Below are 22,036 nucleotides of genomic sequence, written 5' to 3'. Positions count from 1 at the left end.
AGAACATAGTAAAACTTTAGTAGGTATATGAAAGTAGCTAAATTTATATGAGATTGCTTTGGTTTTTTTCCTACAGCATGCCCTGTTTAATCACATCCCTTACTGAGCATGTTTGCTGGGCAAAAGAATGTATATCTTCTAACATCTATTGTACAAATATGTTGTGTTTTACTGCTGTAAAATGTGCATATCAGAAAATTACAGAATCACAGAATGATTAGCGTTGGAAGGGACCTCTGGAGACCATCTGGTCCAACCCACCTGCTAAAGCAGGTACACCTAGAATAGATTGCACAGGAATGTGTCAAGGCAGATTTTGAATATCTCCAGAGAAGGAGACTCCACAACCTCTCTGGGCAGCCTGTTCCAGTGTTCTGTCACCCTCAAAGTAAAGAAGTTTCTCCTTGTATTCAGATGGAACCTTCTACGTTTCAGTCTGTGCCTGTTGCCCCTCATCCTATCATTGGGCACCACTGAAAGGAGTCTGGTCCATCCTCTTGACATCCACCCTTGAGATACTTATAAACATTGATGAGATCCCCTCTCAGCTTCTCTTTCCAGGCTGAACAGACACAGCTCTCTAAGTCTCATGAGAAAGACGCTCCATGCCCCTAATCATCCTTGTAGCTCTTCACTGGAATCCCTCAAGTAATTCCTTGGCCTTCTTAAACTGGGGAGCCCAGAACTGGACGTGGTACACCAGGTGTGGCGTCAACAGGGCAGAGTAGAGAGGGAGGAACAACCTCCCTCGACCTGCTGGTCACACTCTTAATGCACCACAGGATACCGTTGGCCTTCTTGGACACAAGGGCATACTGTTGACTCATGGTCAACCTATTGTTGACCAGAACCCCCAAGTCCTTCTCTGCAGAGCTGCTTTCCAGCAGGTCTGCCCCAACCTGTAGTGGTGCCTGGGGTTATTCCTCCACAGGTGTAGGACCCTACACTTGCCCTTGTTATTGCTTTCAAAACTATTACTTTCACAATTTCTCTTTGCTGATCCTGACATTATCTTGTGTACTTCCTGCAGATGTAAATGAATGCGAAGCTGAACCCTGCAAGAATGGTGGAATCTGTACAGACCTTGTTGCCAACTATTCTTGTGAATGTCCAGGCGAATTTATGGGAAGAAACTGCCAGCAGAGTAAGTATTGCATGTTTTTACATCTAATTTTTAATAAAATAAATCAATATTTTCTTACACAGAAGCGACTACGAAAATATTTCTCTAGTCTACAAATACACAATGCTTAAAATATCCATCTTATTCTTTTCAAAATGGGGGAAATTTAAGACAGCAAATCTGTTATGCATTCACATAAAGCATGTGATGGTGAAAACATTTGAAAAGTGCAAAATTATTATCTAAGAGTCAAATGAGAAGGAGTAAATAATGTAAAGTAGAAAAATACAAAACCTGATTCAGGCTAGGGATTCATCTCACCAAGTCTTGTCTTCACAGTAATTATTAGCAGATATTAACAAGTAGAGGAGCAGGCCAAAAATATATGTTACTTTCCCTGACATGTCTCCAGCCTCTGAAAGTGGGAATAATGTTTTTCAGAGAAGTCATTGGCGGAGTTCCTCCAGGATCTGTCCTGGGAACGATATTGCATGATTTTACTGGTAGCATTGACTGTGAATGCACTATAAAGGTCTGATTCCTAAAGCTGTAACTACAGAGGAGTTCTTCACATGTGAAAGACTAGGTAATCTTAAAGACTAAAATAGCAAAAATAGAATAAATGGCTATGGTACAAAATGCAGTATACCTGAACTGTTAATAACAAATGTTAGAGGCTCATGGTAGAGAAGAAAGCCTGTGTGTTTAAGTAAGACAATGTTAATTTGATGGTGTTGTGGAAAAAGCTAATCTAGTCCCAAGGTATTTCAAGCCTGGTACCTTAAGCAGAGAATTGAAAGTAGTTGTGTATTAGCATTTGTAGTATTAGACACCACATTCAAGAAAGTAAATTTGTAGTTCAGGAAAGATCTGCTACGTGGAGCAGGCAAAAAAAAATATGTTGCAAATTGAATACTATGTAAATGAAACCATAACAAAGTTGAACAATATGGTTCATCTTTCTGTGTTCTATTGTGGATACATGGGGAAGAAGGGAGGAAAAAAACAACATGGACCAATAACCATAAATGACAAGCTCGGAATTTTTTCAGGTAACCTCACTGAATTCCCAGATTTATATATGCAACAGGCAAAAGATTTGAGACATCCAATGCAATGTGTATACAATTCTAAAAAGAAATCAAAGTTTAAGATTTGTTTTGAGGAATTTTACAGTCCTATATGGCTGCCTTAAAGAACTTGTAAAAAATGAACATCTATTGAAGTTTGCTGTACAAATTGCTGGTGAAACACTTCATGTAGGTTATAAGGTGCAATTAAATTACCATTTGCAGTTCTACCAGGAATCTCATCCATCTCTTCACAGTTAATTCCTTCTGTGTTTTCGGCTGCATCATGAACATTGCTCAGATTATAGAACACATAAGAGTAATCTCCTGCTTTGCTAGAGGTGGGGTAGTAGGAGCCATGACTTGAAGCTGTCATTGCATTTTCCAGATCATTATGTGTTATTTCATATTTCTTTTTATTTTTATAGATATATATGTAATTATGTGTAAATATACATTTTATGTGTAAAGTACTTCGTCTGGGTAGGGACCTGCATATGGAAGTACCAGCAATCTGGTGTGTGCGGGATGGTACCAGTGAGGAGTGTGAAATCGGATGTGTTTTGAGGACTTAAGAGAAAAGTAATAATGTACTTAAATCAGTAATTAGAAAAGGCTATGCAATGTAAATATTTTAATACTTCCATTATACCACTCTCTATATGAATGTCATTCAGCTAAGTGTATGAAGAGTTATCAATAATTAACAGATAATTAAGGATGGGAATAATGCTTGTACTGACTGTAGTCACTGAACTACCCCTGTTCAGGAAAGTCAACACATTCTTCTAGTACTATGGCACAGTTCACAAACTTTTAGCATTCATCTACTTTTGATCTATCTTCAGCACAGCTGGCATTAAAATGGTAACTTTTCGTACCACCAACATAATTGTGTGCTATACCAGCTCCTATAGCTGCGCTTGTAAATATCCTTCTTTTTTACGAGAAGTTTAGTATGTCATCATACCTAATTATGTAATTACAAGTAGTAATTACGTATTCTAATTATACCATTAGAGACTAACACATATTTACAGTAATCACATAATTAAATACTGTTTTGCTAATTATGTAAATTACTGATTGCTGTCTCTGAATTAGCTCACAAAGCTCAAAGATTGCTAATCCACATCACAGAATAACCTAGATTGAGAATAAAAAGGGAAAAAATATATCATGGAGTCTACTGTTATTGCAAGCTTATTCTCCAGGATGCATTTTCTAGTAGTATATCTAGTCACTATATCCCAAATATCAGTACTTTGTGCTGCTCACTTGTCGTGTAACTCATCAGCTTGAAATAGTTTGTCAGGCTGTTTTTCCTAATGCTCCAAATAAGTTTTCTTTTTTCTTTTTTTTTTTTTTTAATTCCTGTATTTCATTCCACCAAAATTAATTTCTCTTAGTTAATCTCCTAAACAATTCCTTTCCGTTTTATCTCATGTGTAGCACTGTTCAGGTGTGAGACAGCTGTTGTATTACACCTGGGTCCTGCAAGACTTGTGGGACACTCACCCCAAATCCTTCTGAATAGTCTCAAGAGTCTCCGCTACTAATTAGTGCAGCTGAAGTAAGAGGTGAAGACTTGTCTGGAACTGAGTATTAAAATAGCACTAAAATGCCTTATGAGCTTGGAAATGTGTTTTGACCACTTTGACCATCTGGCATGGATGATGTTTGGAGTTGCTTTCTAGGGGCTCAGCTGTGAAGTAAAGTTCTCAGAAAACATGGAGGTGATCTGTGGCCATTTGACATGCTTCACACCTCAACAATGCTTCTGCTCTTTTGGGGCCTTCTGTTTTATCTACATATTCTGACCCCCTTTTTTTTTTTTTCTTTTCTAGACAGACTTAAATTCAGTCTTATTTTTTCTTATTAGCTACTGATATCTTTAGCCATTCAGGCATTTGTGATACTTAAACCAGCTGCTTCTCATTGCTGGAAAGCACAAGATGAGGTGAAGTCAAAGTAATGCGGAGTACAAGTGCACTGAGGGCTTCAAAACATTTCAATGTTCTGGAATAAGCTTAGCAACCTGTTAAGAGATACTTCACTGAGCATATGGTATTTACAAAATTTGCCTGCAGATGTTTAGTAAACACTGAACGGAGAGAGAGTACCTTTTCCCATGCTCTGAAAGCAAAATCTAAATTATATTAATTTCTTATTACTTTCCAGATTTCTTAAGCCCTCAACATTTCCTTTTGTTCTTGCACTCTCTGAACCTATTTCTTGCTTCTGTGCTGAATTCAAGCTATCAATTATTATTACCTCCATTAAGCTTTCCTTAGTCTTGGAGTCTCTATAAATAAGTACTGCTTCCAAGAGAGATTCTCCTGGGTTTGAGCGTTTTACTTTCTGGATCACAAAAATTTTCTTGCAGGCAACAGGGAGCCACTTTCATCAGTGTCAGACTGTTTGCATTATTCAGGATAAATCCGTATCGTTAAAATCTCCCATCAGCAATGTAGATTGTGAATTGCAATAATTTGTGAATTCCACAGGTAATTTTTGATCACTTTTTTTTTTTTCCTTCAGTGTAGCAGATGGTAGTACACAGTGGACATGTTACAATTTCACCGTTGTGCATTTTGGAGCTGTATTTTGCTGATTGCCAGGAGTTGCTGCCATTAAAGCATATGGCAATTTTTCTCATGCTTTTTCTTTGAAGATAGAGATCAAATTAGTCACTGTAAATATTTTTTACATATACTATGGCCTCTTCACCTCCTTTTCTGCATATTTCACGTGCCCATATGTAGGAGGACTATATTCGGAGCAAGTACACCAATTTGATTTGTCTAGCATGTCAGAAATATTGCTAAGCAGTGTACGTTCACATTATTTTCATTTGTTTCCTGTGCTTTATGTTTTAGTACACTAATGTTTTTGTGCTGCACTTGGTCATCTTCTGCCTTCCTCTCTGTGGAAATCAAAGTGGCATTTTTTAATTTAAATGAAAATGCCCATTCTTTCAATGTCATTTTTACTTTAAAATTATCTAAAGATCTGACAGATATAGACATAAAGAGAGTTTCAAGACTTCTGCTTACACAAAACCTTATACTCCCAGGCTGGATAGTGTCATCCTAAGAATTCTGAAGCACTGTGATTTTAGAATTTTCTTTCTTTTAAAATCGTTCCCAGGAATACAGCACACCTGCAACTTGCATGATTTGTAGCACAGGAGAAATAACTGGTTTCACAGTATTTTTTGAGCAGACTATATTACTTCTTTTGGTGTCTTCTGTATTTCACTTGTAAGTGTGTTTTCAAGGCAGCATCCTCAGTTGTTGGGGCTTTTTGGCTTCAGTTGCTTGTCCTTTGAAATCCTCTGCTCAGTGCTCACAGCCTTCGATGAGTCTTGGATACCTCTGTCTTCCCCAGCTCCAGCTCTCACCAGCCCTGGCTCAGCAGGGTTCAAGCTTCAGAAAGACTCCATGCTTAGGCTCAGAAAAACCCTACACAAAACAAACATCACCGAATGACAGCACAAGAAGTGCTCAGGCAAAATAAAACAGATAAAAGTTATGTTTCAGGGCGAAGCATTACATCTGTTATTTTCCAAGAAGTCTGTGTTTTCAAAATATGGATAGGAATCAGAACTTAACCATTTTCTTAAATGAATAAACCTGGTAACAGGCTTTCTGGTAAATTCATCTTATGAAAATGCCCTGTTAAAATTAAGCTGTTAAGCATTGGACTGTTGTTGAATGGTAAACCTGATCCCATTACAAGAACAGGTTGCCTGCTAGTGAACTTAGCTTTTAAGGCATGAGATTTTTTTAAGCAGTGCCAGTTGGCAATATGGTTTGGCTTGCAGCTTGTAGTAAGCCACTGTGAAACACTTTCCTTGACAGGAATCAACATGGACTTGAGTTCCGTAAATCACTGATTACAATTAAAATCTCTTTGAATGAGATTTAGGAGAATCTAACTTTCCCTACAGCTCAAAATATCAGTTTGACAAATTCTGTGACTAATTCAATACGGAGTTTGGTTTTAAGTATATCTTTGATTGTTTTGAATATCTGACTAGTTTATGATCACAAATACTGGTGTTATGTGAAATATAGCAAATTCCTGTAAAACAAAACTGGCCATACTAATTTTTCTTGTGTGTTCTTGGAATTGCTCTGTAGTTCAAGATGTAAATGATTTATGTTCATATCTACTAATCTTTCATTTTTTATTAGTTGATGCATGTTTTCCACTTTCATTAGGTAAAACAATGAACTCTAGAAAGAAATGTAGTTTCCAGAACTACAGACTCCGGGATTTAAATTAAGTGTGGTATAATCATCTGCAAAAGAAAAAGATACGCATTCATTGGTACAAAAATAATTTTCTTTTTTATGTTGGAGTTTCTGTTCCATTTTCATTCATTTTGCCAGTATGTATTGGAAATTCTGTTGTCACATGCTAAACCTGCAAGATTTCCAGATGACCTGTAGATTATTACCTTAAATTGCATCAGGACAGGTTTCCTGTTGTTCTCTTTCCACTTTATTAAATAGATAAGCTCTTGTAATTGCCTTCGATATCCAGAAATATTCAAAGAAAATTTCTAGTTTTGTCAGGGAATTGGAACAAAAATCCCCTACCCCTGTTTTTCGTTGCATCATGCTGTAAAGTAGCAATTCCTTGAAAATTGACATATACCAGCCATGTTATTGCATGAAGGAGACTTGCTTTAGCACATCTTTGCCCATCTTGCTGCTTTTGTGTCTGCTTGTTCTGGGCTGCTATTTTACTTGTTTGCCTTGTCCTGGCAAAAACTCATAGGGCAATAAAAAAGGTAATTAATGAACCAGATCAGTTGTTTGATCCAATGAACTTCACAGCCACACAAATGCTGGGCTGGTACAAAGAAATGGCAGGGGAGAGAGCCTGGGCATAAAATCAAGCCTTAACACCAGTTAAAAATTTTAATCAAGCCACAGTCTAATGAAAAGAGCAGAAATCATTCCTTAACTCATGTTTAAGGCAAAGATAAGAATATATTTTAATTTTTGTTCTATTTTTTGTTTGTCTCTCTTCAAAGATCATAAAATTTAAAAGCTAGAATTCTCAGCTCATTTGCCAAGGATAGAACAAACAAAAATACAGTAAATATATACATTCCTGTTTGTCGTTATTTAGATGACAAGTTCAGGACTTGCATGGAAAAATTAAGGATATTTTATAGTTCTGTGTGTAAGTGCATATGTGTAGGTATATGTGTACACAAATATTACCCCTAGAGAAAATAATTCACTTTTTTAATGTACTCAGGGTAGTTAACTTAGTGATATGATGTAATTGCTGGTTTAGGGAATAATGCATCATTAATCTCAAACAAAAGGAAGAGTAGAAAAAGTTTTGTACCTAAAAGAAAAATATCAATTTAATATGAAGTTACTGGTAATACTTGATTTGTGACCTCCCTGAATTACAGAAATATTTTAGAATAGAAACAGATTAGGAATGTATTTTGAATGTGCAAGAGGGAAAATTTTATTTATTAAATGTGAATTTAAACAATATCATTAACTAAATCTAGGTAATTTGTCATGTTCTTTTTTGAACATGCTATAAAAATAAAAACATAAATTATTTAGAAGTTAAATAAATGCTGAGAGACAGGCTAAATGTGCCAATAGTAAGGGTGATGCTTTATATACATTTTTACTTATTTCAGATTATCATGGATGGAACACAATTTCTATATTTGCATTGGACAAAATCCATCTTGATTCTCTTGCTGAAACTAATTAAGGTTTGCTGAGGCTATGCCGTTCTGGGAATATTTTCTGGCTAGCATTTCTGTGTAGTGTATTGGTATGAAATTGCAAAGACACAGAAAATGTTATAGAAATGACAGAACACATTGTTAAAATTGAAATATTCTCCCGGACATGTAAATGACCTAGTGAGAAACATTAATCAACTCTAACACTAGTAATATTGAGTCTTCAGAAAAAAAGCACACTCTGCCCCTTCCACTGCAGACATTCTTTGCGCAGGCATCTTGTGTAAGGCACAAAATTAGGCTTAACAGGTCAGAATTGTAGTTCTTCCTTTCAACACAACAGGAAAATGAGACTGATCTCTCAGTGTTTGATGTTGAAACAAACTCCTCAGCACTATGCCTTTGGGTACATTTTCATCTTGCTGCAGTTGTACTGTACAGCAATGTCTCCCTTTGAAAATTCATTTCTCAATATTACTTTGATTAGGCAGTAGAGGATACAATCTTTACTCAGACACCTGACAGAAACCCATTGTAAAATATTCGGATAAGCCCTTAGGACCCAACAGGCTTATTTTACACATTTAATCAACTCCTTAATACAAGAGTCACTTAGTGCAATAGTAGCTTTTGGGTTGTGTCAATAACTACAATATGAACTCAACCTTATTTTAAGGCTTCTGCAACTTGACTTTGTAACATCTCATTTTAGCTTGAACCACCTTGTTGTGGCAATTTTCTTGCCTTGCTTTCTTAATTAAACCTACTTATCTGCTTTTCTCAGGTGCTGTGTCATTCTTTACTCATGGTCCCCCTCAATTACCCTCAGTAAGGAGGCAGGAAGGTTCTAGTGGGGTCAGGGATCCCTTCTTCTACCTGTCTTCTGCCTGTCTGTTCTTCCTACTGATGGAGCAATATGACCCTACCTTTTTAGTAATACAGACTCATAGACATTCACAAAAAGTAGAGGATAAAAAATACTTATCTTAAAAATAAAATCCACTATTCCTGTGTTGGAAGAACTTTTATGTGCATTTTTATGTATGGCAAAGCCTATGATAATGCATATTTCAGCATTAAAAGAAAAATTATAGCACACTGTTATTCTCAAAGTAGCCTCTATAGCTCTTAAGTTCCTAGTCTGGTCAATAATACACATTCTTTTTTATATCCTCACAGAAATGAAAAAATAATTTGCAAGTAAGGAATTCATACTACAAAAGAAATAAAATCCAGACTGTAGCCAGTAGAAGCAAGTTGAAAACAAATCACTGGTTATTATGACCAGAAAACACCATTAAAATTATGGAAAAACACTGTCAATAAAAGCACTAATGATTATATATATATAAAAAGAAAAATTTACAGCTGCAGTAGGCTCAACTAAGTTCCCAATAGCCAAGTCACAGGAACATTTTTTCTGTTTCAGGTACTACTCCAATTGGAAAATACCTTATTTCAAGGCTTCATATGTATAAGATATAGGCCATTAATTTCAAAATAGACTAATCATGGAGCGTGGCTTGCCATCTGAGTCAGCCTGGTCTCGTCTAGGGCTACTGTTTGGTGGGCACAGAAACGAGCAGTAAGAGAAAAATCATCTTTAGAGCCATGCAAACTCCTCATAATGAAACTGCCATGAGGTTTGCAGCAGTTAACAAACTGAGCACAGAGTAGAATTACAGGTGCATATGGCATAAACCTTGCAAAAGTTGGAGATTTGAAAGTTGATTCACATTTTGGAGATTCATCTGGGTTTGGAATTCAAGCCAAGCTATGAAAAGTGAAAATCCATGTGAACTACACAGAAAATGGAATAGAACATAGTTACAGAGCCTTAAAAGAAATCAAATCTCCAGGCTTGGCACAGCTCCCACCTGCAGTTTTCAGAAGGAAAAGGAAATGTATTATGTTCAGTGATCAGCTTCCTGCTGAGGCAAGATTCACATCTCCTGCTGCTTTTGACAGGCGGAGAGTCCAACAAAGCCCCTGTGCCAGTCATTGGTACGGTGATGTCTAAGATACACAGGAGGGGAATAAGCAATGCTAGTAGGTGACATCTATTTTAGTCCCAGACCACCACCATGCTAATTTGTTCAATTCCATTAGATGATCCAAGGACTAACAAGAAACTCAGAATACCTACAGTGCCTTACTGCTGGTTGTGTTAGAAGGAAAAGCAGTGTGCTGTTCATCACAACTGAGTTTGCTTTCCAGCTTCTTCAGAGTTCAGCGGGGGAATGGTAAACATTCATCGCCTATCAGATCAGAGGCAAATAGCATGTCTCCATGCCACCAGCCCACAAGCCACCCCATGTGGACGCACCCCTGCAGCCTGGAGGATCAGCAGCCACCATGTCACTTACTCAAGGGTGTCTCTGCTTCAAAATAAATGAGGAGACAGGCAGTTATGAAAAATTTGGCAGTGATGCAGTACTGAGAGAGAAAAGCTTCATGTCTTTCTGTCATGGTGTACAAAAATTGGGACTTGGAATGGCGCAAGTGAGGTTTTGGAATGAAGTAGAGTTAAAACTGTAAAAATTCACACTTTGCCAAGAAAAGCTGATGGAATTACTCTTAGTCCAAATGTTTTTCCTTTGTATCAATGATTGTTTTCTAGTATTAATGATAAATGTGGTTTGACCTGCCCTTGGTTTGGTGTAGTTACTTAGAAATTTTGTTTGCAGAAAAGTACCACACAAAACTTTTAACCTTTAAAACTGATGGACACATTAATATCCACTACTGATCCAGAAAAATCTGTTTGTTAGAGATAACCCGTATGGTTTTCCTTTGTTGGAAAATCTGTACAGTTGATGGTAGCATTGCATGCCTTCACTGATTAGTATCAATTCCTATTTATACTCCTATTGCTGAAACCTATTTTCATAATTACTCTGTTCCTATTTTTATACAATTCATTTTTACCTGTGAAATTTCAGCCTAGACACAGCATCAAAGTAACCATGTTGTAATTCATTACATCAAAGTTAGAGAAAAGCAAATATTGCTGGGAAAAAGTAGTCCCCAGTATTCTTTTTAACTTTGAAAGCAAATTTGAGTCCTTACATCTACTGTGCGCAAATACGATTCTTTCTTTTTCTTCAATGCTTCTAAAAGGTTTCTCTTCTATTCTGGATAGCAATATAATGTCTGTACAGGAAGCTGAATATGGATTTTACTGAAATCTCTTCTTCTTCTTTTTTCTTACCTCCTGGTCTTTCCACAATTATTTTCACAATACCTTTAACTTTTCCATCAGGTGCAAATCTGAGTGAGTATTGGGGTTTTTTCTTGATAAAAAGTGTCAGGTGGAAAATCTTCAATAATTAAATTATTTTCCTAAAGCACATGATGGAATCCACTCAGCCTCTTCTCATCTCTGCTGAAAGTGGTGGTGGGTCTCCCACTGAGATGTCCACAGGCAAGATGGGGCACAAGTTTTGTGATGTCCTTTAAAAGCTAACCTTTAGTCTTCAACATGCAAATACAACTGCTGGACATAAAATGTGATTTATTAATGAAGTATAGTGTGTTTCTCCTCTTCACCTAAGAAGTTATATTTCTCTAGCAATAATTGCTCATTGATTTAAAGATTGAAACAGTAGGGGGTTTATGCTGTTCATTATTAGTATTTAATGATGAAGAATTCTAGTTACAGACACCTTAATATACTTTACAAGTGGTGTTTGATTCAATATGGAAAACCTAATTGTTAGTCATCATCTAGCCTAGTGACATCTGTGTCACCTTTGCGATGTCTGCAAAGTACAAGGAGATGAAATTCACCAGGACAGGTTACTGTTTAGGGAGTTTGATAAGTTAGCCACTAGGAACAGTTGAAAAAAAGTTAATTTTTGTGAACAGCAAAAACTGCACCTGCCAAGAGTGCCCCTGTGTAAGGGGCATAGTGCAGAAGAGTATTTGCTCTTGGGAAAGCAGAGATGTCACTGTGCTGTTGTCTGACTGAAGAAGGAGCCTAAGGAAAAGCAGATTCTGATCTCTGATGTAATCAGCATCTTTTATGCATGGTGGAGCACCTTCAGAAGACAATGTGAGAGTCACAACCCGTAATTCCCAGTGTACCAGAGGCTAGAGTATGAATAATGTGATTTCAAATTTGATCAATAAAGGAGGAATTTCATTCTCTTCTAAGTAGATACTAGTCTTGTTCACTCAAACTTTACAACTCCTGAAAGACATATAAACCTTCAACTCAAGCTGCTCCATTTTCCAAACTGAAGTTCATTCTTATTCATATTATTAGATGCAAATGCATGCCTGCTGAAGGGATATTGTAGTTAAGTGGACACACTCCTCCTTGTTGTGAATTTTGCAGAGATTAGGTCTTCTTGTGCAAGACAAGAAGCTGAAAAACAAATTCCCCTGCTCTGCAATCTGACTGCAGTTAAGTTAGCCGATCAGCACCCAATACCGCAATGCTGTAGTCCATGTTAAGCCAAAAGGATTTGAAGTCATAAGAAACTCTACATAGGGGGATTTAGACAAAAAAGACATTAGGAAGGTTCAAGGACTCTGTGAGCTTTTTGCACTGGCACTGAGGCCCTGGGATTAAGAGGTTATTGGGAACTGAAACTGAGATAGGTAAATTTTTATAACATAGTGTTAAAGTTTTTTGATAAGTCATTAGGGATAAATAATAGCAGAGTTTAGTGCTATTGCTACTTTATTGAATCAAAAGAGTCAAACAATTTGGCTGTAGTAATTACACTGTGATTTTGTCTTGTGCAACTTTATTTGGAATTTCTTAACACAGACATTTTCAGCACAGTGGGGTCTCCTGGCTTATAGTCAGCCACCAGAGTCTAATGCATTAAGATGAATTTGTAAACAGAGTTGTGCTCGGTTATGTATTACTGACAGGCAACTTCCCATTTGCCTTTTGTTATAAAGTTTTGTCAATAGTTCTTTTTACATAGTTATAAGTGAAAGTTACTAAGTCAATTTATATATTTTCAAATGTGTAGGCATTTTGTAAAGAACGTGAGAGGATTTTATCCACAATAAATTCAAATATTTATCTATGCTTTATTTATTAAAGAAAAATGCTAAAATATTTTTATTTTAGTGACTAGATTATGTTTTCTAATACTAATACCTTCCATCTCTTCTCTAAGCACCTGGAATGAAAAAGTCACAGCTATCTAGTGGCTTCATTGACTATGTTTATTTTGGGAGAATTTCAGGAAAAGTGATATTATTTCTTAGTTTGTCAGCTTAGGAATACAACTCTCTTCTTGGTTAATCCTCTAACAATTTTTTTTTCTTTCCTGTATAATATTAAATTATTGGATTATTAGGCTTCCTACAGAATACTGAGTAAGGGCCTATTTACGATATTAAAAGGACATGCGTTCTGAAATAGTAGCTTTGTAAAGTCTAGTTTCTATTCTTAATTGAAATGTTGTAGTTACTCATTCTGTATGCAGTGTTTTTTTCATGGGGAGATGTTTTTAAATAGACTATTTACATGAATAACATAATGGATTCTTAGCTAAATTTCACTACCATTTTATTGGTAATTTCTTAAGAACACAAAAAACCCCGTCATATTGAATCAGATAGTTCAACAGTCTGGTTGGCTTACCATGATGTCTCTGACTGTGGCAATGACAAACATCATTTAAGGAGAGAACATAGGCTTGGGCAGTTTCTGTCATTTCTTCCTGTCATATCTCCCCTAGGTCTTCAGTTCCTGTAGGGATATTAGAGGGTACACCCCTCGTCACCCTCTTTAGTATCGTCTATGGACCTATTATGCCTGAATTTGTCTAATTCCTTTTTGAACCTGTAGATCCTATATCTACTTCTAGAAGGCTCCAGAAGATCACTACCCGCTGTGCAAGCAAGTGCTTTCTTTTACATGTGTTAAGCTGATTTCCAGTGAATTTCAATGGGTGCTCTTTATTTTCAGTAACGTAGATTTGATGAACAGTATTATATTCATCTTGTCTATGTTTATGTAAAGTTAAGTCATATCTCTCCTCAACCTTTTCCTCTCCAACTTGAAAAATCCTAGGTTTTTATTCCCCTTTCCTTTGATATCTGCTTTGTCCCTTTAATCATTTGAACTGTTGTTCTATATATTTTCTTTAGTTCCACATCTTCTTGGGATGTGGAGACCTGAGAAACGCATGATGTGTGGTCACACCAGAGTTTCATATACCTATGAAGTAATACTCTATGTCTTCTTCTCAATGCCTAACTTTTCGCTTTTTTGGCTGCCACTGACTTCAGAGAACTGATAGTGACTCTCAGATTTCTACTTGCAGTGGTAATGCTCACTTCCAAGTTCAGTATCATGTAGCCATATTTTTGTTTTGTTTTGTTTTCATAGATGTAGTATCTTCTATTTATGTACATTGAGGTTCATCTGTCACCCTTTTGACCACTCATTCAGTTTTCTATGTCCTTCTGGAGCTGCTCATCATCAGCCTGGCATTTTATCAAGAGAGCTTATTAGCTTCAAAGTGAACCATTTCCCCAATCATACTTTCCTCCAGGTTGATGAGTAAAATTGACTCCAGCAATGACCCTTGGGGGATCCCACTGCCAATATTTCATCCTGAAAAGCTGCTTCCCATTCTTTAATTTGACTTCTGTCTACAGTGAGACCTTTTCCCCATTCCCTGGCAAGAGCCTTTCATATGGAACTTTATCATGTGCTTTCTGAAAATCCAGATATACCGTTTCCACTGTATTACTTTTATCTCTACACACACTGTCACCATTAAAGAACTTCATCGTGAGCCAGGACTGCTATTTACAGAAATCATGTTGGCTCTTTTCCAACAGATTGTCTTTATCCAGGTATTTAGCAATCTTAATTATAGACTTTGTAGCTTACAAAGTGCTGAAGTAGACTGACCTGCCTATAGTTCCCACAGTGCAACCTAGAGATGTTTTCTGTAGATGGTGGTGAAGTGCCAATGAGAGTGCAGATATGTAGTCCCTATATCCAGCTTCTTCATCTAAGCACAATTTCTAAAAACACTACTTCATAAAATCATATTACCACTAGAAAAAGCAAGTCATTATTAGACGCTGAAAGAACTCTAAAATTCTTTTGCTTCCATTTCTTAAAATCCTCAGACTATGTAAGAGGTCCCTAACTTTGTTTTCAGTCTGTGTCCTCGGCATGGAGCTTGTAGAGCAAGTAAAGGCCAAAAGTGAATTTTACAACCTTACTATAAAAGTATGAAGAGAGGACTTGCTAATGGAAGTGCATGATAGTCACTTGGCAGTAATGGCACTGTTGAGAAATAGAACATAACATCCAATTTATTTATATTTGATTAGTTCTGCTAACCATTGCTTACACACATGAACCATGTTGACCAGCATGATAACAGAATAATGCACTGATGTTGGCTGAGATGCTACATCAGCATAAAAAGCATGTAATCTCTTTGGACATATGGGCAAATAGGTAGCAATTCTTCCCATTACTGTCTGAAAAGCTATCTTCTGTTGCATGGAATGTAACTAATCACTTCATTTTCATGTTACCTCCTAAAGACTTGAAGCTTAACACTTCATTTGAAAAAGCTTGCTTGTCTGAAAAGTGTCTGTTTGCTCATTAGCTGCTACTGATGCAAATTGGTAAAGATGTCACCTTTGACATACAGTATTTTATGTGAAGACATGAAACAAGATTAAGCATATTCTTCAACTCAGTGCTTGCAGTACCACATTGGCTACTAACATACTTGGAATCACACTTCAGAAATCAGAGTAATTAAAATGTTAATAGGTCAATAAAATTCATTTTGTTTTGTTTTGTTTTAAATATGTGAAAAAGACTTATGGAGATAAATGCCTCCTGGTATTCAGATTTCAAAGCTGAATGGCTCTATAGAATTACCAGGGCCAGGCAAAAATGTGCTATTCCATTATACACTTAGGAGTCACCTGGAAGTTATAGAACCTGCGACTTTTATTTTTCTTCTAGTAATAGAGAAAAACTATCTGACTTTGTGTGTTCTCTAAGCATACTGAAATGCAAATTGGGGGTTTGTAAATTCTATTTTGTGGTTTCATTTTCTATTGCAATGGACTAGAAAGAGGAACACATGATCTGTTACCTTGTCTCAGTGGAAGTGCTGATTAAATTCCTTCAATGGGAACAAGAACATTGATTTCGTCTTGCCTGTAGGTTTAGTCTCCAGAACAACAATTAACATAAGTTGCTACAACCAAGTTACTCTGTCACTCAGATCAGAACGTGGATTATAGATAAAACACTTGAGCTACACAAAGTAAGCAAACAATTTGGTTAGCTGCAGAATGATTGGAATAGCCAACAGCTAAAATGTGTGAAGCTCGGCTTGTGTTCTGTAGCTGCGTGTCCCCATGTTATGCTCACCAGCAAACTCCAGCCCATATGAGAGGTTGAATATCTCAAGTCCAAAACACTGTTGCAGTTAAGCTAGAGATTTTTTATTGATGGGTAAAGGTCTGATTCATATTAGAGATCTGCAGAGTTTTAAAATTTAAAAAGTCAGTGTTCCATACACAGACCTTGTACAACATAGAATTCATTCCAAGCGAAAATCTGCCTCTGTGTGGGAGGGACTGTAGAGGGTACAGACTTTGCTTGTACTTAAAAGTGATGTTTTAAGACATGACATAAGGAGCAATAGCTGCTAGTGGGGGAAAAAAAAAAGCTGGGCATGATCTGGAGAGCAGAAGAGATGGCAGTAAGAATGTGCTTGACAAAAAAAAAGGAGTTCAATACATTAAAAATGTGTATGTAGGAATATACCTACTGTGTCTGTGTAATCTCCAGCTGTACAAGTACACTGTGATCAATGCTTTTGGATCACTGAAGCCAAGCCATGAGACAGTTAATTGGATAATGAGCTGGGATATGTGACTCTCCTTCACAATAGTTCCACACAATATGTATGCTCTGTGCAAGTATGACTGAAGTAAATTGATTGTACAAAGCCCAAGTACTCCCAGTTACTTAAGATTTTAGCCCTTCTTCAGTCTGTCATAGTGTGTGTTTACACATATGGTCTACATACATATTCAAAGATAGCATCTTCTAGAAAATGAAAAGTTTCTTTGGGCCTCTACCTTCTCCTGGAAATTAAAATATACAATTAGAAATTCTTCTGCTTTTGAAAATATACTTATTGTCTATGCAGCTGACAGTAAAAATTTGATTTGGTATAGCTAAACAAAATTTTTTAATGTCAGATATCATTCTGTCAGATTGTGACTGGTTTGGGCTGAAATGTATTCATACTTAATTTTATCAAAAGAATTTGGACTGTGAATATATTTGTAAAAAGTGTTCTTCTTATGAATGGCTCCAAAGAAGAAAAACATGCTAATGAATGAATTAGTAGTAGTAGTAGTAGTAGTAGTAGTAGTAGTAGTAGTAGTAGCAGCAGCAGCAGCAGCAGCAGCAGCGGTAGTCATAGTGACATTTCGTGTGGCACTGTGTAATACTGGCTAAATGAACTACTTAAGGTGAAATCCTCACCCATTGTAAATCAATAACACTTCAAAGGCAACAGAACAATGTCAGATTGTTCCTACTCAGGAAGGGCGCCTCTGTGCTGGTTTGGCACTACGATTTACCAGTCTGTGAGCACTAAGCTGAAAAGAACCTGGAGTTAGAACTATTTGGAATTAGAGCATCACAGAAAGGTTGAGATTGGCAGGGTCTTCTAGAGGTCGTCTAGTCCAACCTCCCTGCTCAAGCAGGGCCACCTAGAGCCACTTGCCCAGGGCTATGTCTACTCAGGTTTTTAATTTGTCCACAGATGGGGCTCCACAACCTCACTGAACAACTCGTTCCGGTGTTTGACCATTCTCACAGTAAAAATCAAATCAAACCAAACCAAACCAAACAAAGAATCACAGAATCATTTGGGACCACATAGAATCACTCGAACCACAAAACTTTTTTTTCTTGTGTTCATATTGAATTTCCTGTGTTTTAATTTGTTCCCATTGCCTCTTGTCCTGTCAGTGGCCACCACTGAGGAGTCTAGCTCCTTGGTATACATTCCCTCCCATTAGACATTTATATAAACTGATAAGATGCCCTTGAGCTATCTCCTCTGCAGGCTGAGCAGTCCCAGGTCTCTCAGGTCAGATGCTCCAATCCCTTAGTCATCATGGCCCGGCACTTACTCCAGTAAGTAAGCTCATGTATTTTTAATAGTTGGGAGCCCAGCACTGGACACAGCACCCCAGACGTGTCTCCCCAATGCTGAGGCGAGAGGAAGGATCACCTACCTCAACCTGCTGACAGTGCTCTGCCTAATGCAGCCCAGGAGGCTGTTGGCCTTCTTTGCCATGAAAGTGCTTTGGTGTCTGATGGTCAACTTGTCCACCAGGACCCCCAGGTCCTTGTCTGCCAAGCTGCTTTCCAGCTGTTAGACACCCAGCATGTACTGGTGCATGGGACTGTTTCTCCTCAGAAGGCAGGACTTTGCACTTTCCCTTGTTGAACTTCATGAGGCTCCCATTCAGCGCATTTCTCCAGCCTATGGAGGTCCCTCTGGATAGCAGCACACCCATCTGGTGTACCAACAACTTCTCACAGATTTGTACCATCTGCCAAGTTGGTGAGGGTGCACTCTGTCCTCGTGTCTGAGTCATTAATGAAGACATTGAACAGTGTTGGCCTCTCTATTAACCCCTGAGATTCACCACCAGTGACATTAAATGTAATACAGACAGAATGGTATTTCTATGGCAAATAGCTTTCTGAGGTTTTACGTGGCTATTTCAACTTGAATAACTTGATAATTCCAATTCCAAAGTCACATCAATCTTTTTGTGATCATCATGTTGAAGTCTGAGAAGGCGCTGGTTTGCTATTATGCTCCACTCTTCCTTGGCATCTGTTTTTAAAATAACTTTTTCCATAAAGCCCAAATACATTAACTGTCTAGTAAATCTAGCTTTGCAGAAAAATATATCATCATGTATTTTTGAAGTGATGTCTTTTCAGTGTTTTTAAAACTCATCAGATTCAGTTCACTTAATTTTAGCCTCTTAAACCTGGGCACTATGTTGAAGGTAGTGTTCTAGTCTTGTCCTCTGGTCAGTAGACACACACACACACACAAAAAAGGTAATTACATCTGGCTTAAACACTTCTTAATAAATGATGGAATAATGGAAATCGTGATTTAGAGTTGCCTGTTTCTTCCCACAGATGATGGAAAGAGCCTAAGCAGCTGCTTCAGGGTAGATGAGTAACTCTTAGATGGGTCACTTGGTTTGCATCCCTTATGTTCGCTTTGTTTGGTTAGATATTTCTTAATATACACACTTCAGAATAATATCTTTTTTATAGTGAAAAGATATATTGATAAGGAAAGGTAAAGGGATATTAAAAAAAGTGTATGTTTAAAATACACCATGGAGTCGCAAGTATAACATCACATTTTACCACACTGCTGTAGTAATGAAAGACTTCTTTTACTACGCATATACAAAGATAACTTTCTGGATCTTCTTTCTGAATTTTTTCCACTCTAATAAAAGTCCATGACCTTTAAATTAACTCCGTATTTTTAACAGGGCTTCAAGGCCTGATCTTTAAAGCTGCTTTACATGAATATGTTATACCTACATCAAATAGCTTCCAGGAACAAGATCTAAATGCCAATATCTAAATTTCCAGTTATTAAAAAGTTAGAGGTATTGTAGAAGAAGGTGGAAACAGTTTAGAGACCATACGAACTGCTGTTTCTGTGTTGTAAATTAAGTAACAGCCATTTGCATGCAGTTTGTACTATGGATATAGCTCATATTTAGTATATCACTTTAGCACTATATTGTAGGATATTGCCATCTTTTTTCTTCTTGCTGAAGAACATGTATTCCATTATAATGTAGAATTCATATTATTGTTGCTAGTAGTTTTTAAACAATTTCAATGAATAAGTCTTGTAATGAGTAACACTGACATTTCTAGGAAGAGCTGCTGTTCTTATGGGAAAAGAAAAAAAAAATAAAACAACAACACGCCAAACAACAAAGACAGAAAGAATGTCTCTAGGCAGCAAAATGAGATTTGCCACTTGAAAAGCGCATACTCTTCTCCTGGCAAATGAACATTCTCATTGTCAGGCTGGCTTGCAGGAATGCTAATTAGATTGATGTTGTAATCCCGCTGATTTCCGTTGTAGACCTTCTATAAAAAAAGCAGATTGTTTTTCAGTGTAACTGAAAGTTTTACTTCCAAGAGAAAGTTTGGGTTTGTTGTATTTTGCTTGGTTTTGGTTTTTTTTTCAAAATTGCTTTTTGGAACAGGCAGATTTTGAGAAGAAGAAATCATAGATACAAATATCATGAGCTCCCTCCAAATAGGCAATAGTTGGTTAGCACTTTAAAAAAAAAAAAAAAAGTGGTATCATCATCTAGTTCCTGTAACTGATTCAGAGAATTAGGCAGAGCTTCAAAACAGTCAGCTGCTCAGAATCCAGGTATTCCACTTCTCCTGATAAGATTTAACAAAAGTTAAGGAAATCTGTGAGATTTCCTGTTCAACTAGAACTTCTGAAATTAGCCTTCCCACCAGCCAGCACGACTGTGAGTGTGCATTTGTGTCAGCAGGTCACTCCAGGCAGAATATGAACTTTCCAAGTAGTTAACACTATTCTGCAGCACTGGTATGAATATTCTTGAGCTTGTACCTTTTTTTTTTTTTTTTTTTTTAACCTCGGAGTGCTGACAGCCTCTGGAAATTATAATATTAATAGTTATATTAATCCACTCTATGTTAAAGTTACTAGTTTTTCTAGTACAAATGTTGCCCTGTAACAGAAAAAAAAAAAGTCCTTTGGAATGAGTTTAGGGAGAAGAGAGGATACACTACAATACAATGCATTCGCCACATAGGTAGAGTTTTTATCTGCGTTACAGTCTTCACAAACAAACAAACAAACAGCTACATGTCACTTAAGACAGATGAATGTAAATACAAAAACCAGGAACTCTGAAAACAAGTTGTATCTAGCTATCCTGACATCTGACTGAAATTTCTCAGAACAGTGTCTCATTAACATATTTCCTAAGATAGCTGGTAAGATGCTGAGTTTTCTTGTATTCTTCCAAGAAATATTTCAATACCCAAGGAGGGGAGAAGTGCATGGATTGCACAAGGTTCAGCAGTAGCAAATAAAAAAATATTCTTTTTAAATCCAGCGGTGTTACTAATTTCATTTTTACACATCCAAGTTATGCTTAAATAGTTAATTGGCTGTTCTGTCTGTCATTTACAACAAGCTAGAAGCAAAGGAGGTAATTAATAAATCTAGAACAGGACAAATTTCTACCCACAGCTGCCTAAGTCCAGATACACCAAAAAATCTTGTGACTGGTAAATAGAACTTGTAATCACATATCTTTTCATGTCATTGCAACCTAAGATAATCATAGTAATCAAGCACTCCTATGCAGCAGTTAGAGGCTGTGGTTTCTGTGTCTACCATTCCTTAAGCATGGAAGCATGACCACATTAGTTATTTTGTAGTGCAACTTGAAAGCTCCTATGGCTTTAACTTATACAATATGAATTTAGTTTAATTCTTGTGTGGAAGTTTTTTAGCGTTAGTCCATAATTTCTACATTATTCAGATTAATTTTACTGGTGTTTAAGTGGCTATGAACTATTTAAAACTGGTTAATGTTGCTACTCAAACATGGTAGAAATGTTATTTTTCACAGTGTCAACTTGAAATGTAAAAATCATTTTTCACATAAAGATTAATATTATTCCATTTGAGAACTCAGCAGAGGATTTTGAGAAACTAAACTCCTTACTGCAATATAATTTAATCTTAAAAAAAAGTCATAATTGCTGCTTGAAAACAAAACAAAAATAGTGTCAGTGAAGTGTTGAATGCTTTAACTTGAATAATGGTATAAACTCAGAGGAAGCGTTTTGTATTTGGTAGTTAGACAATGGTGCTTCTCCTTTCTGAAGTCACCATGGAGTAATAGTGGTTTTCTCCTCTGGCTGTAAATTTGCCATATGGTGCATCCTGGTCAAGGTTCAGCTGATCATTTTTCTGAGTTCTAAACTGCCCCCTGGATTTTAGATTATGCCTCCAG

The 22,036-nt window shown here is 36.8% G+C and overlaps 1 protein-coding gene across 2 annotated transcripts in view; it reads left to right on the top strand.

The window, feature by feature from the left end:
• Positions 1-22,036, top strand: part of EDIL3 (EGF like repeats and discoidin domains 3) — a 259,148-nt gene that overhangs the window by 152,274 nt on the left and 84,838 nt on the right. For both annotated transcript variants that reach the window (XM_065656136.1, XM_065656135.1), the window contains one exon: positions 1,031-1,144. In XM_065656136.1, coding sequence (XP_065512208.1) covers positions 1,031-1,144 — 114 coding nt within the window. The remainder of the gene's footprint in view (positions 1-1,030; positions 1,145-22,036) is intronic.

Source organism: Caloenas nicobarica, chromosome Z (assembly GCF_036013445.1).
Source record: "Caloenas nicobarica isolate bCalNic1 chromosome Z, bCalNic1.hap1, whole genome shotgun sequence".
Lineage (NCBI taxonomy): Eukaryota > Metazoa > Chordata > Aves > Columbiformes > Columbidae > Caloenas > Caloenas nicobarica.
This window is presented reverse-complemented; position numbering and strand designations above follow the sequence as displayed.